This window comes from Nelumbo lutea, chromosome 1 (genome assembly GCF_056320005.1).
Source record: "Nelumbo lutea isolate HS-2025 chromosome 1, American lotus-T2T, whole genome shotgun sequence".
NCBI classification, from domain to species: Eukaryota; Viridiplantae; Streptophyta; class Magnoliopsida; order Proteales; family Nelumbonaceae; genus Nelumbo; species Nelumbo lutea.
In genome coordinates, this window is record NC_142684.1 from 208,369,126 (window position 1) to 208,387,192 (window position 18,067).

The following is an 18,067-nucleotide window of genomic DNA, read 5'->3' on the forward strand; positions in this document are numbered from 1 at the left end:
GTGCCCCCAGTGGCCAACCCGAACCAGTTGGAAGACTTAATGCAATTCATGCGAGCCATGCAAGATCAAATGCAACAGTTCTAACAGTTCCAATTTTACCAACAACAAGTGTTGCATCAGGTCTCCCAATACTAGTGCTAGCAGCAGCTTCCCTCCTTGCCTCAGGCCCAGCCGCCGCTTCCCCCTCGGCACCCAGCCATGAAGCAGACCAAGCCCTCCCACCGAAGCGAACGACCTCACTGGGGAGAGGCCTCCCAGGCCCAGGATCCCGCCAAGAGCCAAGCCTCTTCCCATGGTAGGAAGGAGAGGCCAGCCACCCCTGCCTCATATTCTATGGGCAGGTCAGAGGCCTCCCAGCCAATCAAGCCCGCCTCGCCCCAAAATTCATAGTTCGAGCTCCCACTCGCAGAGAACCCATTTGAGGTCCTAGCCACAAACTACAGGCAAGGCTATTTAGTTCAGAGCCACTACCAACAATCCGAGCCCATTGAGCTCGGTGACATTGAAGCATCGGGCACCATCGTTGAGCCAGCAAAGCAGCAGCGGAGACGCCGGCAAGCTTGTCAGACTACTACCCGGGTCTCTCCTGAGCTCAGAGGAAAAGAGGAGGTTGGCAAGGGGATCAGAGTAGAGACGCTCCCGAGTCCAGCAGGCAAGTGGAATAGCCACAGAAGCAACCCCCCGAAGAGAGACTAGTTCAGGGAACCATCCACGTCATTGTTGGAGGTTCAATTGTGGCGGGCTGCACCTCAGCTGCAGCTCGCACATCAGCTCGCGAGGCCGCCAGGGAAGAGCAGAACCCCCCAAAGCGGCCAATGATGGAAGACCCCATCTTCTTCACAGAAGACGATGCACGAAGGGGCCACTACCCCCATGATGACGCGCTCATCATAAAGGTGAAGATCAACGACTTCGAAGTCAAGCGCATCCTCGTTGACTCAAGCAACTCAACGGACATCCTCTTCAAAGAAGCCTTCAACCAACTTCAACTCCAAGAGAGTGACTTGAAGCCCGTGAATATTCCCCTAGTAGGCTTTAGCGGAGAGGAAGTCAAGCCCCTAGGAAGGATTACAGTACCCATGGAGGTCGGCACTTGGCCTAGCATAGTGAGGCTCAACCACGATTTCTTAGTGGTCGCAACCCCCATCCCGTATAACATCATAGTAGGTCAACCGATTACCCATGCCTTATGGGTTGTGGTGTCCACTTACTACTGCCTTCATAACCGAGCTTGGCCTGTACTCCTACAAGGTCATGCCCTTTGGGCTAAAAAATGTCAGGGCAACCTTTCAAAGACTTGTAAATAAACTGTTTGAGCCATTGATTGGCCAAAAAGTAGAATGTTATGTAGATGACATGGTCGTCTAAACACAGTTTTCATGTGACTTAATACAAGACTTGCATTTTGTCTTTGAAATTCTGCGTAGATTTAATATGAAGTTGAACCCAAATAAGTGTGTCTTTGGCATCACCTCGGGTAAATTCCTGTGATACATTGTAAATCGGCACGGCATTGAGGCCAACCCGGACAAGATAAAGGCCATCCTAGACATGAGACCACCCCGAAAAATGAAGGAGGTTCAAAGGTTGAATGATAGAATAGCTGCTCTAAGCCGCTTCATGTACAAGTCGTCAGACCGCTGCCTACCTTTCTTTAAGGCAATTAAAAGCAAAGGGTTTGAATGGACCCAAGATTGTCAGCCCACATTTGACAAGCTCAAAAAGTACCTTGCTAGCATACCGGTCTTAACCTGGCCCGAAGAGGGCGATGTTTTAGAGCTGTACCTCTCGAAAAGTGACGAAATGGTCAGCTCGGTACTAATAAAAGAAGTAGATCGGGTCCAACGACATATCTACTATGTTAGTAAAGTGTTGCAGGGAGCAGAGACAAGATATCCGGAGATAGAAAAACTGGCATATGCACTGGTTATTACAGCCCGAAAGCTTCGTTCGTACTTTCAAGCTCATACTATTATCGTCCTCACCAACAAACCTCTGAGGCAAGTCCTACTCAAGCCCGAGGTCTCTGGTCGACTGACGAAGTGGGCCATTGAGCTTAGCGAGTACGATCTCCAATACAAGCCATGAACTGCTATTAAGGCCCAAGCCTTAGTAGACTTCATCGGGGAGTGCACTTTCAGCTCTGAAGTCCCTAGGCCGGTTGAGCACGAGGCCCCTAGTTCGGGCGAGCCCAGTGCTCCCAGGCCGGTTGAGTCCGAGCACCGTGAGGTAGCAGCCAATGCGGCATCTCTCCTAGTTAGGCCAAGCGCAAATTGGGAAGAGGAGCCCTGGATCCTTCACGTAGATGGCTCCTCGAACCAGCAGGGTAGCGGAGCCGAAATAGTTCTGCACTACCCAAGTGGTACGCAACTGGAGTATGCACTATGCTTCGAGTTCGCTGCATCCAACAATGAAGTAGAGTACGAAGCGTTGATAGTCGGGCTAGCTCTAGCCAAAGAAGTGAAAGCCAAGCATATCATCATTTGCAGCAATTCCCATCTCGTGGTGAATCAAGTCACAGGTGAATACGAAGCTCGCGAACCGACTATGATTGCCTACTTAGCCAAAGTAAGAGAGGCTCTGCTCAACTTCCAGTCACACTTCATCAGGTAAGTCCTGAGGTCGGAGAACGTTGAGGCCGACGCTCTGTCCCGGTTAGCCAGCACCAGTGATAACACCATGAGAACTATGTACATAGAGAACCTACCTCAGCCTAGCATTCTCACGGAGGGGCAGAGGAGGTCGTTCCTGTCAGTCAAGCAGAGCCGAGCTGGATTGACCCGCTCATGAGCTTCCTGCTACATGGGACCCTCCCTGCAGATCACAATGCCACCAGAAGGGTAGAGCGTCAGGCGGCCAAATATGTCATGATAGACGAACGACTGTACCGAAGATCCTACACGCTCCCCTACTTGCGCTGCTTGCGACCTTCCGAAGCTGAGATCGTACTCCGCAACACTCATGAGGGCCTGTGAGGCGGACACTTGGGGGGCAGGGCCCTCGCCCAAAAAGCACTACGACAGGGGTACTACTGGCCAACAATGAAAGCAGACACTATTGAGCTCGTCAGAAAGTGTGACAAGTGCCAGAAGCATGCCAATATCCACCACCAGCCAGCTGTCGACCTCAAGTATCTTACCAGCCCGTGGCCTTTCGCACAATTGGACATCGATATACTCGGACCGTTTCCACCATCGTCAGGCCAGAGGAAGTTCATAGTAGTAGCAGTGGATTATTTCACCAAGTGGGTAGAAGCTGAACCTCTCGTGACAATCACAACTCGAAACGTCCAGAACTTCTTTTGAAAGAACATAGTGTGCCGCTTCGGGTTACCTCGGGTACTGATTCTGATAATGGTAAGTAGTTCGAGGACATTAAATTCCAGAATTGGTGCCAAGACATGGGGATCCAATAGAACATTACTTCAGTCGCACACCCTCAAGCAAATGGTCCAGAATAGGTCATGAATAGAGCTATCCTCCGCGGACTGAAGGCTCAGTTAGACTGAGCTAAAGGACTATGGGCAGATGAGCTACCCAGTGTTCTATGGGCTTACCGAACCACAGAGAAGACCGCCACAGGAGAGACCCCCTTCAACCTCACCTACGGCACCGAAGCAGTCATCCCATTTGAGATCGAGGTTCCCTCGCTATGACTGGAAGCATATGACAACAAGGCAAATGAAGACGAGCTACGTACCAACCTCGACCTACTAGATGAAGTAAGGAACCTCGCATATATCAGGACCACGGCTTACCAACAAAGAGTAGCTTGGTACTATAACGCCAGGGTTAAGAAGCGAAAGCTTCGCGTTGTTGACCTGATCCTTCGCAAAGTTATGGTACCTGAGCCCAACGTGGGTAAGCTTGGACCGAATTGGGAAGGACCCTACCGAGTGAAACGGGTGCTCGGGGAAGGTACATACGAGCTCGAAACCCCTGAAGGGAAACAAGTACCTTGGGCATGGAATATTGTCAACTTAAGGCAGTATTACTTGTAACTACTGAGTAGACCACGAGTCACTCACAGAGCCTAAGGGCCAAAATGCCGAGCTTATACGACATCGGCGCAATAAGACCCAGTCGCCTCTATGGCATGGGTGAACTAATGAGTAGACCATGTGTCGCTCTCAAAGCCTAAGGGGTAAAATGCCGAGCTAACACGACCTCGGCGCAATAAGACCCGATTGCCTCCATGTTATGGGCAAAATCCAAGGGCAGACTATAAGTCACCCCCTCAGCCTAAGGGCTAAAACATCGAGCTAACCAAGACCTTGGCACCATGAAAGACTTAACCACTTCATTGGTAAAGGTGAAGTATGAAGTACCAGAGATGCAAGCAGCTCGGGTCTAAACCCTACGAAGCATAGCTCGTCTCAGTACATCGGTTGAACCAAATAAGGAACAACCTACAAACATACAGTTCGGGCATACATGGTAACTATTTCATGGTATACTATAAAAATGCCTCAAAACACTAAGGGATAGCTCGGGGTAATAATTACCGAAAAATCCTATTTCGGGTATGTAGCTCTAATAGCTCGAGTGGTGAGATCGCTTTGGCAAAAAATAAAAGAGCACACCATACTTAGCAGAAAAAAGGGAAAATTTCATTACTATTTCATAAATAAAAACCGAGCTAAAAAGCTTAGAAAAATTCAACAAAAAGTAAAAAAGGGCACAACTACCCAAGAAGAAGATTTTTGAAAATCGAGTTTTGGCACCCGGGAACCACTAGAAGTCAATCAGAAGAAAAGAAAAATAGAAGAGCCGCCAGCCTCAAGGGTCCACCTCGTCCTCATCCTCCGGGGAGTCAGGCTCCTCCTCCTCTGCTTGGTCCGCCATCTCGGGAGCCAAGCCCTTCATTGTGATGTCGTCGAGGTTGAGCTCAAAGAACTTCTTCCGGACCAACCAATGGTAGAGCTTGAATCCAGAGCGGTACGAGCTTGAGCCATACTCCACTTGAAGGTCGTGATACTCCTGGGAGTCCTTGAAGTCCTAGACTGCCTTAGCCCGCTCGCCCTCCACCATGGTGTTGAAGTTCCGAGTTCGGTCTAGAAGTGTAGACTCCAAGCCTCGAACTTGCTGGCGAAGGAGCTCCCTCTCTGCTGCCACCCTCGACGACTCTTCCCTGTAGTGCGCACTCTCCTCAGAAAGCCTGGCGATCTGCGCCTCCTAGTCACGGGCAAGCAGCTCCTGGGCCTTGCTCCCCTTGCGAGCCTGAAGGATCTCACCTCGGGCCTGGTTGAGCTTGCCTTGGAGCTTCTGGACGTTGGCCCTCTGATTGCGAGCGTTGGCGGAGTGGTTGTTGGTGTGGAGGGCCATGGCATGGATGGCGGAGTTCACCTGCCAACAAGAGACTAAGGTTAGAAAACAGGAAAAGAAAGGAAAGAACGAGAAGAAAGAGAAAAGACCACTTACCACCATCCAGTGAGAAGCAACAAGTGCGGAGAGCGCCTTGGGCTCCATCTCCCCCCACCTAGTAACCTCCTCGTGGCAGATCGCCCTTTGGCTCTTCCGCCCAGTCATGAGGTAATCATTGACACCCTCCTAGTTCCCCATCGGGAACTGCAGATAGGGAAATAGGCGGGAAGGCCCAGGAGGAAACAACCCTTGCCTCAGGAGCTCGCCCTCCTCGAGGTCGCCTTCTTTGGCACCTCCTTCAGATGGGATCGGTGGAACCTCAGGCGGTGGAGAAACAAAGTCTGGCTCAGCAGGCTCGAACTCAATGCCCCTAGAAGTGGAAGCTCGGTCAGGATGCAACCTCTTCACCTTACGCTTCTGGTTGCTGGAAAGAAGGCGGCGCGCATATATATATATATGTATATGTATATTTTTAATGGACTAATACCTTGTGGTTTTCTTGCAGCCATCATGTCTGTATATATATATATATATATGTATACTTTTACAAGGCACTACGCAACCTAAAAGGCAACCTACCTGGAATCAGGCAAGCCTGCGCGAGCTTTTCCTCAGTCAAGTAGTCTGAACAAAGAAGGCCTATTGCTGCCCAAGATAACAGCATTTTCTGAGTTTCAAGGTTTCGGGGTCCAAATCAACCCCAGAATCCTAGATGGTAGCCCTCCAAGAAGTTGGGAAGGGCCACCCCTCGGGGTTATGGACCACAAAATATTCCCGCTTCCAGGCCGGAATCCTATTCGACAGCTTGTGCAAGAGCTTGAAGCCGCAACGGGGAGAAAAGTAGTAGGAATGCCTTTCCGAAGGCGCTCCGCGAGTAGCATTCTTGACGTAGAGAATGGAAGAAAAGATATCAAGATCAAGGGGAAGACAATACTCATAGCTCAGAGAAATAGCCCCAACTACATTCCGAATGGCGTTGGGATGGAGCTGGTCAATGGTGATGTTGAAATGATTCAACACCTCCACTATTAGAGGGTGCAAAGGAAGACGCAGGCCAGCCTCGAGCTGTTCCTAGAAAATCACTATGTCATTGGGACCATGCTCCCAGGGAAAGTTACCGAAGGGGAGACTGTAGATGAGGTCCCCGGTAAGGTTAAACTAGTGAACTAGAGATCTAAGTCTCTCCATCGTCATAGAGGAGGGACAGAAGCTATTGGGCTCCCTGCCCCGAGACGTAGAAGCCATCTCGCCAGAGGCCTCCCGAGCCTCTGAAGCCTGCCCCCAAGCTCTCCCCGAGCTCGAGGGGGCATCATCCTGGTTACCGTCCCGGGGATAAATGTGGTACGGATACCTAGACATGATTGACAGAATGATTAGACTCACTAGAAAAGATGAAACAATGTGAACTGGAGAAGAGCTCGGGCAGACTAGATGGATGCGCAACCTCAGAATCCGAAGACAAAGCAAGTTAGCATAAAAGAAATTGAGGCCTAGGGGGCCCTCCTATTTATAGACACTGTGCCCCCAAATCAATGGCCCAGATTGAGACAGATCTGACGGTTCGTAGTCAAGCTGACCGCGTGAATTCTGAGACCGAAATGTGACTGGATGCACGTCTTCCATGATTGAGGTAATGACGGCTGCACGACATTCGGAATTAAGAGCCGCTTCGGCGCGTTTCTCGATATTCGAAAAGTCAGAATCCCTTGGCTTCCGCATGCACATTTAATGCAAGCAGTCAATCAAGTTTGAACTTTGGTCAAATTCACCCGTTACACTTCATGAACTCCTCACACTAAGGTAGCACTCTTAGCCCGAGGAGTGGGGGACAATTGATGGAGGATGATTTGACCCGACCCCTTGAGACGATGACACGTGGACCCTACTCAGCACGAGCAACAGCTCAACATCACAGCCCGATTGCGACTAAGTAACGAGCTCGCAGGATAGCTTGCTTCGTCATAGCTCGCTATAGGGGGAGTTCGCTATAATGCGAGCTCGAGGACCTCTGATCTACTGAAAGGGAATACTCCAATTCTATTCCACCTCGCGAGCTAGGGTAATCAACTCGCTCCAACACTTCGGCAAAAAAACTATCCCAGCTCGAAGCACCCCTAGGAGCTCACTATAAAGTAGCTCGCGATAAGGTAGCTCGCAACTAAGCGACGCGATGCTTTCAGGAAGCTTCTATTTGACAAGATCATACCCGCCAGACTGCGCCATATCTCCTGGCTGACGGTGTAGTCCCTACCAATTCAACAGACTGCACCCACGTCTCTCGATAGATGGTGGCGCGCCTGTCTTCCCGGGACGTGTTACTCACCCGATTGGGTAGTACCCTGCAACGGTTACCTGTGCAGCCCTGGTAGATAACGGCTGTGACAGAAGCCCAGTGGCTGTTACACCCGATTTGATAAGAACACCTGTATAAGAGCCCCTTAGTCGAAGGGGAGGGGATGGGATCTGAATTTTGGGTCTTGAATCATCTTACTTGCTCTCGAGCTAATCTGGAGCACTTAGTGATCTAGCGCGACCTACACTCTTAGCCTCTTTACACTCTTTACTATTTTCCCCAGAGTTCTAACTTAAGCATCGGAGTATTCCCACCGGGCAAGTCCCTTGGGAATTCTTCACTGTCTTCTTCTCAGGTGCCATCCGTTGCTAGGTAGGAGGCAGTCAACAACCCGCTAGGAGTGCCCGAATCGTGCAGCATCAGTATTAAACTTTAATGTCATAAAAATAATAAAAATTAATAAAATATAAGAATAAAAAATATATGCATATTTTGCAAATAAAAGCATTCAGACATATGTATAACTAGTAAAAGTGTACATGCATTGCATGTGGCAATACCAAATGATGATGATGATGATGATAACAGTCAACAACCAAATGACCTTTTTGGTTGAACCATTAACCTATTTAACAAGGAAAATGGACTATGATTAAGACATTAATTCATTTTTTCTTTGTATTTTAGCCATTTCTATCTTTACTAACAATAATTTTTATTTTTCAAAGATATTTTTGTTTAATATGAAGAATATATATTATTAATGCATGTTCAAATTTTTCTATAAAATTCATAAAAAAGTTATATGTTTTTATTTATTATTATTTAATTTACGAGATAATAAAAACTACTTATTTACCAAGAGATAAAAATGTAATTCCAATATATTTTTTGAATATTAGTTTTTAATATTGTGGTGAAATCAATTATGTTTATATATATCATTTATATATAATTATATAATATATATGTTATTTATTATTTATTTATAAATATGTTATTTATATTGCATTTTTATAAACATATTATATGATGAAAATAGTTGAAAAAAAACTTATATTTTTATTTTTCTTTATTTCAACTATTATATTTTCTTTTCCTTTTAATAATTTATTATTTTTTAAATTAAATTGGGTCATATCAGATTCGGATATCCAACATATTGATCGGATTCAAATTTGAATCAATATTTATGAGATCTAATTAGATCTTTGGGTTGAATCGAATTCGAATATACATTGATTCAAATCCGACGTAGTCTATTTGCATCCCTACCAAACCACTTGCCCACAATGACCTATCTAATTAAATCATTAAACCACTTGTCATGATTAGTGGGGTCATGTGTTAGACATTAATGCCCTTTATTTTTTATCCCATTTCTATCATTAATGAAAATAATTCTCATTAGTCACACTTTTTTATATGATGAATATATAATATTATAGAATGTATCCAGAATTATCGATAAATTTATACATTTTCTAGAATTTTATGTATTTCATTATTTAATAATAACATTGATTTGACATGGATAGTTTAACTACTAATTCATCACTTGGATGGAAAAACCATTTTCATTGTCGATAAAAGTAATTCTTATTTTTGTATTTATTTTTGTTTAATATTGTGAATATATAACAATAGGATTGTATCAAAATGCTTTATACAAAGCTTATATTTTTCTTTGAGTTTATATGTATGTATGTATGTATTTAATATTTGTTACTTAATTATGACATCATAGATTGACCCATTTGACCTAGAATGTTAGATCATTGACCTACCTACCAATCTAGATATGTAAATGGTTTCATTTTTCAAACTGATTTAAATTTTGCATTTCATTTATATCATTGATAAAATAATTATTATTTGTCATATTTATTTTGTTTATATTATTAGTATATAATATTATAGATGTGCCCAAAATTGTTTCATATTTTTTTGTACTATTTAAAAAAAATATTTTTAAATATACATCATGGGTTAACCTATTTGACCTGAAAGGTTGAACCACTAACCAACCCCATTGGTAGGAAGACGACTTAATTTCCCATCGGTTTTAAGTTGTATATTTGATGTCCATCATTAATAAAATTGTATATTTTATCATATTTATTTTTTAATATGACAAATATATAAGAATAGAAACACACCCATTTTTTTATTCAAAATTTATTTTTTTTTATATTTTTTGTATTTCTTATATTTCTAAATTTGTATTATTTATTCATGACAACATCAAATTATCCATTTGACCCAAATGGTTTAAGTACTTACCCATGACCTAGCTAGATGGAAGACATGATTTCATTTCTAGGTTTATTTTAAAATATAAAATTTCATTCTATTAATAATTATTGTGTATGGATTTATTAGTGAAATTTAATGATGATAAACAAAAGTATAAATATTGGATTTAATGAGAGAGAATGTGATTTATTTAATGGCTCAAATGTGAGGATTAATGAGAGGTAATTTAATGTACTTAATGGAATTATTTAATTACATTTTTTTTGCCATTTCAATGGAGATGAACTAAATTCAAGATGAAGGGTATTTTAGTAAAGAAAAATCCAGAAGCCAATACCTCCCCATTCACACTTTTATAAGTAGTATAGATGTCACATATTTGCCATATTAAACAAAAAGTAAGTGTAAAATATCAAAATTAGTTTTACACACAAAAATACAAAAAACTATAGTAAAAATTGAACACATCTATAATTCTAATTTACACTACTATGAAAAATATGAATAAGATTGTGGAATTTAATTTTAACTAAAATACCCATTTTTGAATTTAATCCCTATTTAATTTTGATGTTTAATTTGCAATTGAACTACTATTTTTTACCACATTCAACTCACTCTATTTAAATCTTACATTTTTTTTGATAAATGAACAAAAAAAAAATGATACACAAAAAAAAAAAACATTACAAAATGATGAATCTAGCCTAGTAGTTGGGGTGCAAACAAATATCTTTTTGTCGAATTCGGAAATCCATAGTTGGGAACTTTGAATCGGATCAGGTTGGATAATACGATCCGATAAAAAACTAGATCGAATTTGGACCATTCCCTATTCGATCCAATATATATATGTATATGTTATTTATTTATTTATAAATATATTATTTATATTGCATTTTTGTAAAATTGTTATATTATTTATTTTTTTGATAAATGATGAAAATTGTTGAAAAGATACTTGTTTTTTGTTTTTATTTATTTAAATTGTTATATTTTAATTTTTTAATATCTTATTATTTTTAAATTAAATTGGAATAGATCAGATCCAAATATCTAACTTCCTCATTGATTTCGTATTTAAATCCATGTTTACGAGATGCGATCAGATCTGTCATTAATGGTATTGGATCAAATTTGGATATACCATGATTTGAATCCGATTCTATCCGTTTGCATCCCTATCAAGCAGGTAAGCTTGTCAATAATATATGAAACTTTACAATTCAATCCGATTATCACATATTTGGACGAGGTGTTTATGTAATCGGGTTTGGATTTTGTAATATACATTCGATTAATAATAAAAAATAAAAAATATAAAAACGAAAAAAAAATTATAGAAAATTATGAATATATTATTACTATCATTATCACCATCTAGATCATTGTCATGTACAAAGCATGTGCATGCTTATTAGAATTGATTAATAACGGGATATAATTCATTGAAAGCCACCATATACAGGTTACATGTTATATACCGGTCCTAGGCATCCTCAATCTAAGCAATCCTTTCCAACCCCAACCTTAGACAAAGAATCAGCCTGCATGTTGACACTCCGAGTCCTAGACACCCACTCAAATGAGATGTTTAATGCAACACCTAAAGAATATTTAGATAACAATTGATGGGGTTAGTAGAATCCTGTAACCTTCATTATCCATGCTTTTTAATCATGCTTCTGTAAAGACAAATTTGGATAAAAGACAAATACAATGCTTGATGGGTTTTTTCTTTCACCTAAGTTCAGTTTGAAAGTAAATACAAATATGTAGAATACAAAACCTTGTATTTTGTATTCATTTGCACTGTACATATTGTATTTGTACTCTTTCCAAACTGAGCCTTAGGTTATATTTTTTTTGCTTTCTTAAGATTTAATCTGTTTTTGTTGATTAAGGGGGCATGTGTTTGAATGAATGATTGAAGTGGTGGGAAGTTCAATTCATGATGAAGTTGGAAGTGCATAAATGTGGATACACAGATTTCAGTCAATATATAATCCCCTTTAAAGGTCTTACACTCCTGCTAAAAATTTTTACAGAAATTGAACTTCAACATTTTACAGGCTCTTCCAAGAGGCCTTTCAGCGGGATTTTCATCCTAGAGTTCCTGCATGTTGACTTGCGTCTTTGCTGTAAACTTCAACAGATCTCAGCCTCTTTTGTACTGTATATTACAGAAGGGTGCATCCATTTCAACTCTTGATATCCCACTTTCTTCAATTCCAAATGGCTGCAGACTGCAGCCATCTTTTAGGCCCTTATTTGGCATCTTTCTGTCGTAGACAACAACAAGTTTTAGGCTGCATTTAGTATTTCTTATTTTACGAATTATCTCCTTTTTGCACTTAAAAACTCAGTGTTCAGAAGTCCTTAAAATAAGAAATGTCAAATGCAGCCTTAGTTCCTTTGGTTTCTGTTGCAGATAGCAATAGATTATAATGCTAAGATGGAATTCACTTCTGCGTCCCACATGGCACACTCCAAAAAGGCCCCACAGCACATCCCAACTGTGTATTAGGAACATCTCCCAATGACAAAGTACAGGAAATGTAGACAACAACAAGTTTTAGGCTGCATTTGGTATTTCTTATTTTACGAATTATCTCCTTTTTGCACTTAAAAACTCAGTGTTCAGAAGTCCTTAAAATAAGAAATGTCAAATGCAGCCTTAGTTCCTTTGGTTTCTGTTGCAGATAGCAATAGATTATAATGCTAAGATGGAATTCACTTCTGCGTCCCACATGGCACACTCCAAAAAGGCCCCACAGCACATCCCAACTGTGTATTAGGAACATCTCCCAATGACAAAGTACAGGAAATGTTCTCAATGCACGCTTAGATGTTCTGTGGGGCGATTTTAGGGTGTGCTGGGTGGGGCACAGATGTGAAGATGATGATTGGTTGAATTTTGATATCTTTGATCTGAACATGATTTTCTCATTTTCAGTCTTGATTTGCAAAAGCAAAAATTAAAAAAAAAGAAAACAAAATCATGATGGTTGTGTTTTGCATTTCATTCTCTTTTAACTTGCTTGCAGCTTTTTTATTACTAATTTGCAAAATAAAAAAATGAAGAGAAAAAGAAGAAAAGAGAAGTAAAGTGAATAGCAAAGTTGTGCATGATTATGATATAATTCTATTGTATTTTAGTTTTTTTTTAACTTAATTGATGATTCATTTTTAGTTTTTTTTTTTTAACTTAATTGATGATTCATTCATTTAATTATAACCCTTTTATTTTATTTTGTTTTCATTTGTTAATTTAATAATAATATGTTTGATTTGATTTGATTACTTAATCTTAATTTTCTATCGACCCATGAATTGCATGGGTGGTTTGTGAACAAACTTAGGACCCATTTGGTACGTGGGAATAGGGTCTAGAACCATTTTGATTCCTTGTGAACCAGACGGACCGTTAAATCGGAATCGGAATGATCATTCTAAATTCTAATTCTTCGCTTGTATGGTTCAGACGGGAATTGAAATCGGAATAAACTGAAATTAATTCTCACCATTTCGATTCCGATTTCAGACTCCTGTTCCCGCGAGCCAAACGGACCCTTGACCTCGAACTTCCTCTTTCCCCACATTAACTCGAATCTTCCTTTCGAAAAAGGCATCATTTCCACCAGCTGCCTCCTGACGGGCGACGGCCTTTGCGATAAAGATCCCATACTTTTACATTCATTTCTTCCATCTGAGACGATTCAAGTATGAGTGGAGTCGCTGCAAGACCACAGAACGGTGAGTCGTTTTGTTTTTGATGTTTGTAACATCTAAAAATGTAGGTGCTATGCACTTCTCGGATTTGATTTCCCCATGAACATGGTGGAGCCAATTGGATCCGTTTCTCTCTACTTTTGTTCCTTTCTGATCAGTTTGGAACTGCGTTGCATTCAACTACCGTTTATTTTTTCAGTTTGCTTTTTCTTCTCCTGGAATTACAATTGATTTCAATCAATGGTCGGGCTTTTTCTTTTCGCACTGCATCCTATATTAGATCCAACTTATGCCAAAATTCTGTCAGGAATGTTTTGTAGCGAAGCACAAGTAGGTGCGTGAGGATGTGTGCTTATGCATCATATCCAATTGGGAGTAAGAAACCGCTTGGTGAAGGTTCTTAATCTATCCGTTTATGGCGGACTATCACTTTGTATACAAGGATGTTGAAGGAGCGAGTACACAGTGGGACGATATACAGAGAAAACTTGGTAACCTACCTCCCAAACCTGCTCCTTTCAAGCCTCCCGCCTTCACTCCGTCTCAAGACGAAGATTCGAAATCCAAAGACAAGACATGGATTGATGAGAAAACTGAAGAGGAGCTTGAAGAGCTTGAAGACGATCCTGATCTTGACGATGACCGATTCCTTGAAGAGTACAGGTTCTATATTATATCTTCAATCTTCTTATTTTTTATAATTTTATGGGACTTAGTAGAAATTAGGTTTCCTTTTCTTTTCTGATATGAAGAAATCAATTTTATTTATTTATTTAATCGTCTTAAAGGAAGAAGCGGTTGGCAGAGATGAGAGAGGCAGCCAGGATTTCAAAATTTGGATCGGTGATTCCAATATCAGGAGCAGATTTTGTTCGGGAGGTGTCACAGGCTTCTCCAGATGTTTGGGTTGTGGTGTTTCTGTACAAGGAAGGGTAATGTGCCAGATATCTTTTTTTGCCTTTCCCTTTACCTGTTTTATGTGATATTTCCGGAATTTATCTGTTTTAACATTCTCTTACCCAAATTATTTTCGGAGTTGTTTAAAGTTGCTTTCTGTATCCTGTGTCTGTGTTGCATATAGCAATTTTTACAACAAACAAACAATAACATAGCGCTAAAAACATTTAATTTGCATCTAAGGAGTTTTTTTAGTTTTAATTTTATTCACACTGTCTTGATTAAATTGTTAAAATTTTCTCCTAAGTTTTATCCTAGTAAAAATGGAGTTGGCCAATAATGGCCATCTTATGGAGACAATCGAAGTAATATATACAGAGGGATACCTTTATTAAGAGACCTCGATGATCTCAACGGTCCATAAGATTCATGGCCAAACCTCTCCAGATTATGGAGTTATTTCTCATCTTCTGAGGATAAACACCTTGATAAGACAAGTATTTGGCTTTTAACACTTTGACCCAAATAGCATGAGATTTGTTTATGTACTCCCAAGCCAACTTTGTCAAGTTAAATTTATTAATCAACTCAGCTAACCTGAGACCTAAACCACCATAGATTTGGGGGTACACATTTGCTGCCACGAAGCCCAGGACATTGTCTGAACCACCATAGACCTAACCCCGATCACCTTCCTGACGCCACCAAAAGGCTCTCTGTATACCATCGTTCAACACTTTATTTGGATATTGTATAACAGGACATTGTCTGAACAGGAATCGCCTGAAAAACAGATTTCATTAGGACTAATTTCCCAGCTTTGGACAAAGAACAGGCTTCCCAACTGCTTAGCTTGACTTGAAGTTTATTAATAATTTCCTGCAAATTAGATGGTTTGCTCCTGCTCCAGAACATGGGAATTCCTAGAGTATTTATCTAAGATATGATAGGGTTGGCTTTGACACCAAAAAGCTCTCTCAAATTTCTAGGTGTTCACCCAATAATTAGGTTGACTTTAACATTTGATTCAATCTTGCTCCTACAGTATTTATCTACGATACTGTATTTGCTGATGGTAACTTAATACATATACATGTTTACATATCTTGTATGGCTAGAAGGCTAATTATTTTTTTAATGATATTGGATCCATCTTATCCTCACTCTTTATACAGGAGTATTTTTTTAGTTGATTTATGTTGTAATTTGTGGCAGAATTCCAGAATGTGGGCTACTTTTACGTTGCCTGGAAGAGTTGGCTTCAAGATATCCAGCAACCAAATTTGTCAAAATAATATCTACAGACTGTATTCCAAACTACCCGGATCGTAATCTTCCTACCCTATTGGTGTATAATAACAGTGCTGTGAAGGGAACATATGTTGGTTTGCATCATTTTGGTCGAAGATGCACACCTGAAGGTAATTTCCTGTTGAACATGCATTATGTTAACATTTTATTTAATCTGGGTATCTCTGGTTCTATTTGTCTAATGTTTTATGGGCTAATAACAGTTGTCAGTTTTAATTTACTTTGTGTTGTTGGCAGAGATAACTACACATAAATATTTCTATAAGCCTAATAAACGATTATGATTGTTTCTATATTCAAGTGAAAATAGAGATCAGAGACGAAATACAAAATATGATATTTTCACTCTAATCCTTGATTTAAAGAATCTTGTTAACTTGCAGTACAGTCACAATTTCAATTCTCTACAGCTTTGATCCTTGTATTAACTCTGTCAATCGTTATGATGTTTAGTGATCGTTATTTGTTTCTTTGTAAAATTTCAGGCGTCGCACTGGCTCTATGTCAATCAGATCCTGTACTTAACGATGGCCAGGGCGGAAGTGATCATCCATCACAAAAGGCTGTCATTGAAGGAGTTCGAAAGAGGTTTTTAGAGAAGGTTGTGGTAGAACATGAAGACGATGATGAGGATGGATACTCTAGTGACTAGAAGGGTTTCATGCAATGCTTAATGCTTCATGGTGACTTGTCATTTGTTCTAATCTGGTTTGTTCATTATTAGGACAGCCCTGGTAACCCTCTTCAAATGTAAATCACTGGTCGCATGTTTCCATAAATGCTTTCATTCATGTAATCACGGGTGGTGGGTTCAGCTTCTATTTGCCAATACATCAGATGCACATCTGGTAAATTCTATCACAGTGGTTTTTTTGATCGGTTATCTTATAGTGGTTTTGATCCTTTACCAATGTCACTGAGTCTATCACAGATACTACTATTGTTTACAAAGGAATTCGCTTTAGGTTGTTTTCTTCCATTGCAAACATCAATACTGCTAACGTTATTGCTTAAGGAATCTGTCCTTCATCTACTCTCCCATTTATGGGAAGATGATCTCAGTGCACGGCTGAGGACAGGAACTCCAGATTTTCAAATGGTGATCGTACTGTGTAAGTTGCCCAATGTCTCGACCCTGTCCGACACCGATCTTAAAGAGGAGGATATTAGTATTACCAGTTTGGGTCTCTTTGATTTTTTCTTTTTTTTTTTAAATTTTCGTTAAGTAATAATATGCCGAACCGTGTAACAAAAACTCAGTTTCTTTTCTAGAAGAAAAGTGAACAACAGAGAGTATACACATGAGCAGGCATATACATCAAGCACGTCACGTAGGTATAGAATAGATGATGACATTGTTATGTGGAACAGTGGAAGAGACTGGGTAACTACACCGACTCTGAGCTACTTCAAAGAGGACCAGCGAAGGTTCCAAGTTCCCTCTGTTCATTCCACTTGTCAATCTGCACAAGCACAGTGAGTGATATTATATAATTAGTCTGTATGTATGGACACATGACACAGCTCTTCTTTTCAAGATAAGTTTTACAGTGAAGTTTTGGTTACCCATTCGGAAGGACACAGTGATCGGTAGGAGCGGGCGAACTTCTCACACTCTGGCGCCTCATCTCCCTTTTCCCTGATACACCTGTGGTACTCCATATAGCGTGCAAAGCAATGGCGCGTTTGGTTTGTGGACGGGAATCGTATGTCTGCCGGAGCTGTCTTCAACGCCACCTGATGATAATCACAGGATCAGTAATGTTTTAGAGAGAGAGAGAGAGAGAGAGGACCTGAATTCGACCATCGGTGGGTGCTGGCGGAGCTTCAGAAATGGAACCGGGTTCATGGGGTGGGCGTGAAGCTTGTTCTCCTCGAGCCACACGACCAACATCTCTCCCTCTCATCTTCTCATGTGGGTCGATGGTCGACACAGACATGGTTTCCCACTTCCCTTCGAAGTTTGAACTTCAGCCGTCACCCTCTTCTTCTCAAGCTTGCGTTCAGGCCAACGCTTGTTATTATATTCCCATGATCCCATCTTCAACGCTCAAAGACATGACACGACACAAACACTTGTCATGCAGAGCATAAAGACGTGCCGATTCCCCAACTACATTAGGCTTTTAGGACAGCCTAAAGGTGTAGCTCTTGGTCTTTAAGTACATGAGATTGCTTCGTCGGCCGGCTCATGACTCATTAACCCAAAGGGCAA

At 40.9% G+C, this 18,067-nt stretch overlaps 2 protein-coding genes across 4 annotated transcripts; one reads left to right on the forward strand and one right to left on the reverse strand.

The window, feature by feature from the left end:
* Positions 1-13,247: 13,247 nt before the first annotated feature.
* Positions 13,248-16,831, forward strand: LOC148880673 (uncharacterized). 3 transcript variants are annotated; one of them, XM_088962655.1, is made up of 5 exons: positions 13,248-13,668; positions 13,952-14,307; positions 14,433-14,576; positions 15,757-15,962; positions 16,338-16,831. In XM_088962655.1, exons 2-5 carry the CDS (start codon positions 14,060-14,062, stop codon positions 16,502-16,504), a joined length of 765 nt encoding a protein of 254 aa, XP_088818781.1. In that variant the 5' UTR covers positions 13,248-13,668; positions 13,952-14,059; the 3' UTR covers positions 16,505-16,831. The 3 variants fall into 3 exon arrangements, with proteins under 3 accessions (XP_088818781.1, XP_088818782.1, XP_088818783.1); XM_088962656.1 differs by having other exon boundaries at positions 13,395-13,668; positions 13,965-14,307; XM_088962657.1 differs by having other exon boundaries at positions 13,501-13,668; positions 13,970-14,307.
* A 267-nt stretch (positions 16,832-17,098) lies between these two features.
* LOC148880674 (cytochrome c oxidase subunit 6b-3-like) lies at positions 17,099-17,820 on the reverse strand. Its single transcript, XM_088962658.1, has 3 exons — positions 17,657-17,820; positions 17,419-17,589; positions 17,099-17,315 (listed from the first exon to the last, which is right to left on the reverse strand). Exons 1-3 carry the CDS (start codon positions 17,744-17,746, stop codon positions 17,262-17,264), a joined length of 315 nt encoding a protein of 104 aa, XP_088818784.1. The 5' UTR covers positions 17,747-17,820; the 3' UTR covers positions 17,099-17,261.
* Between the last annotated feature and the right edge of the window lie 247 nt (positions 17,821-18,067).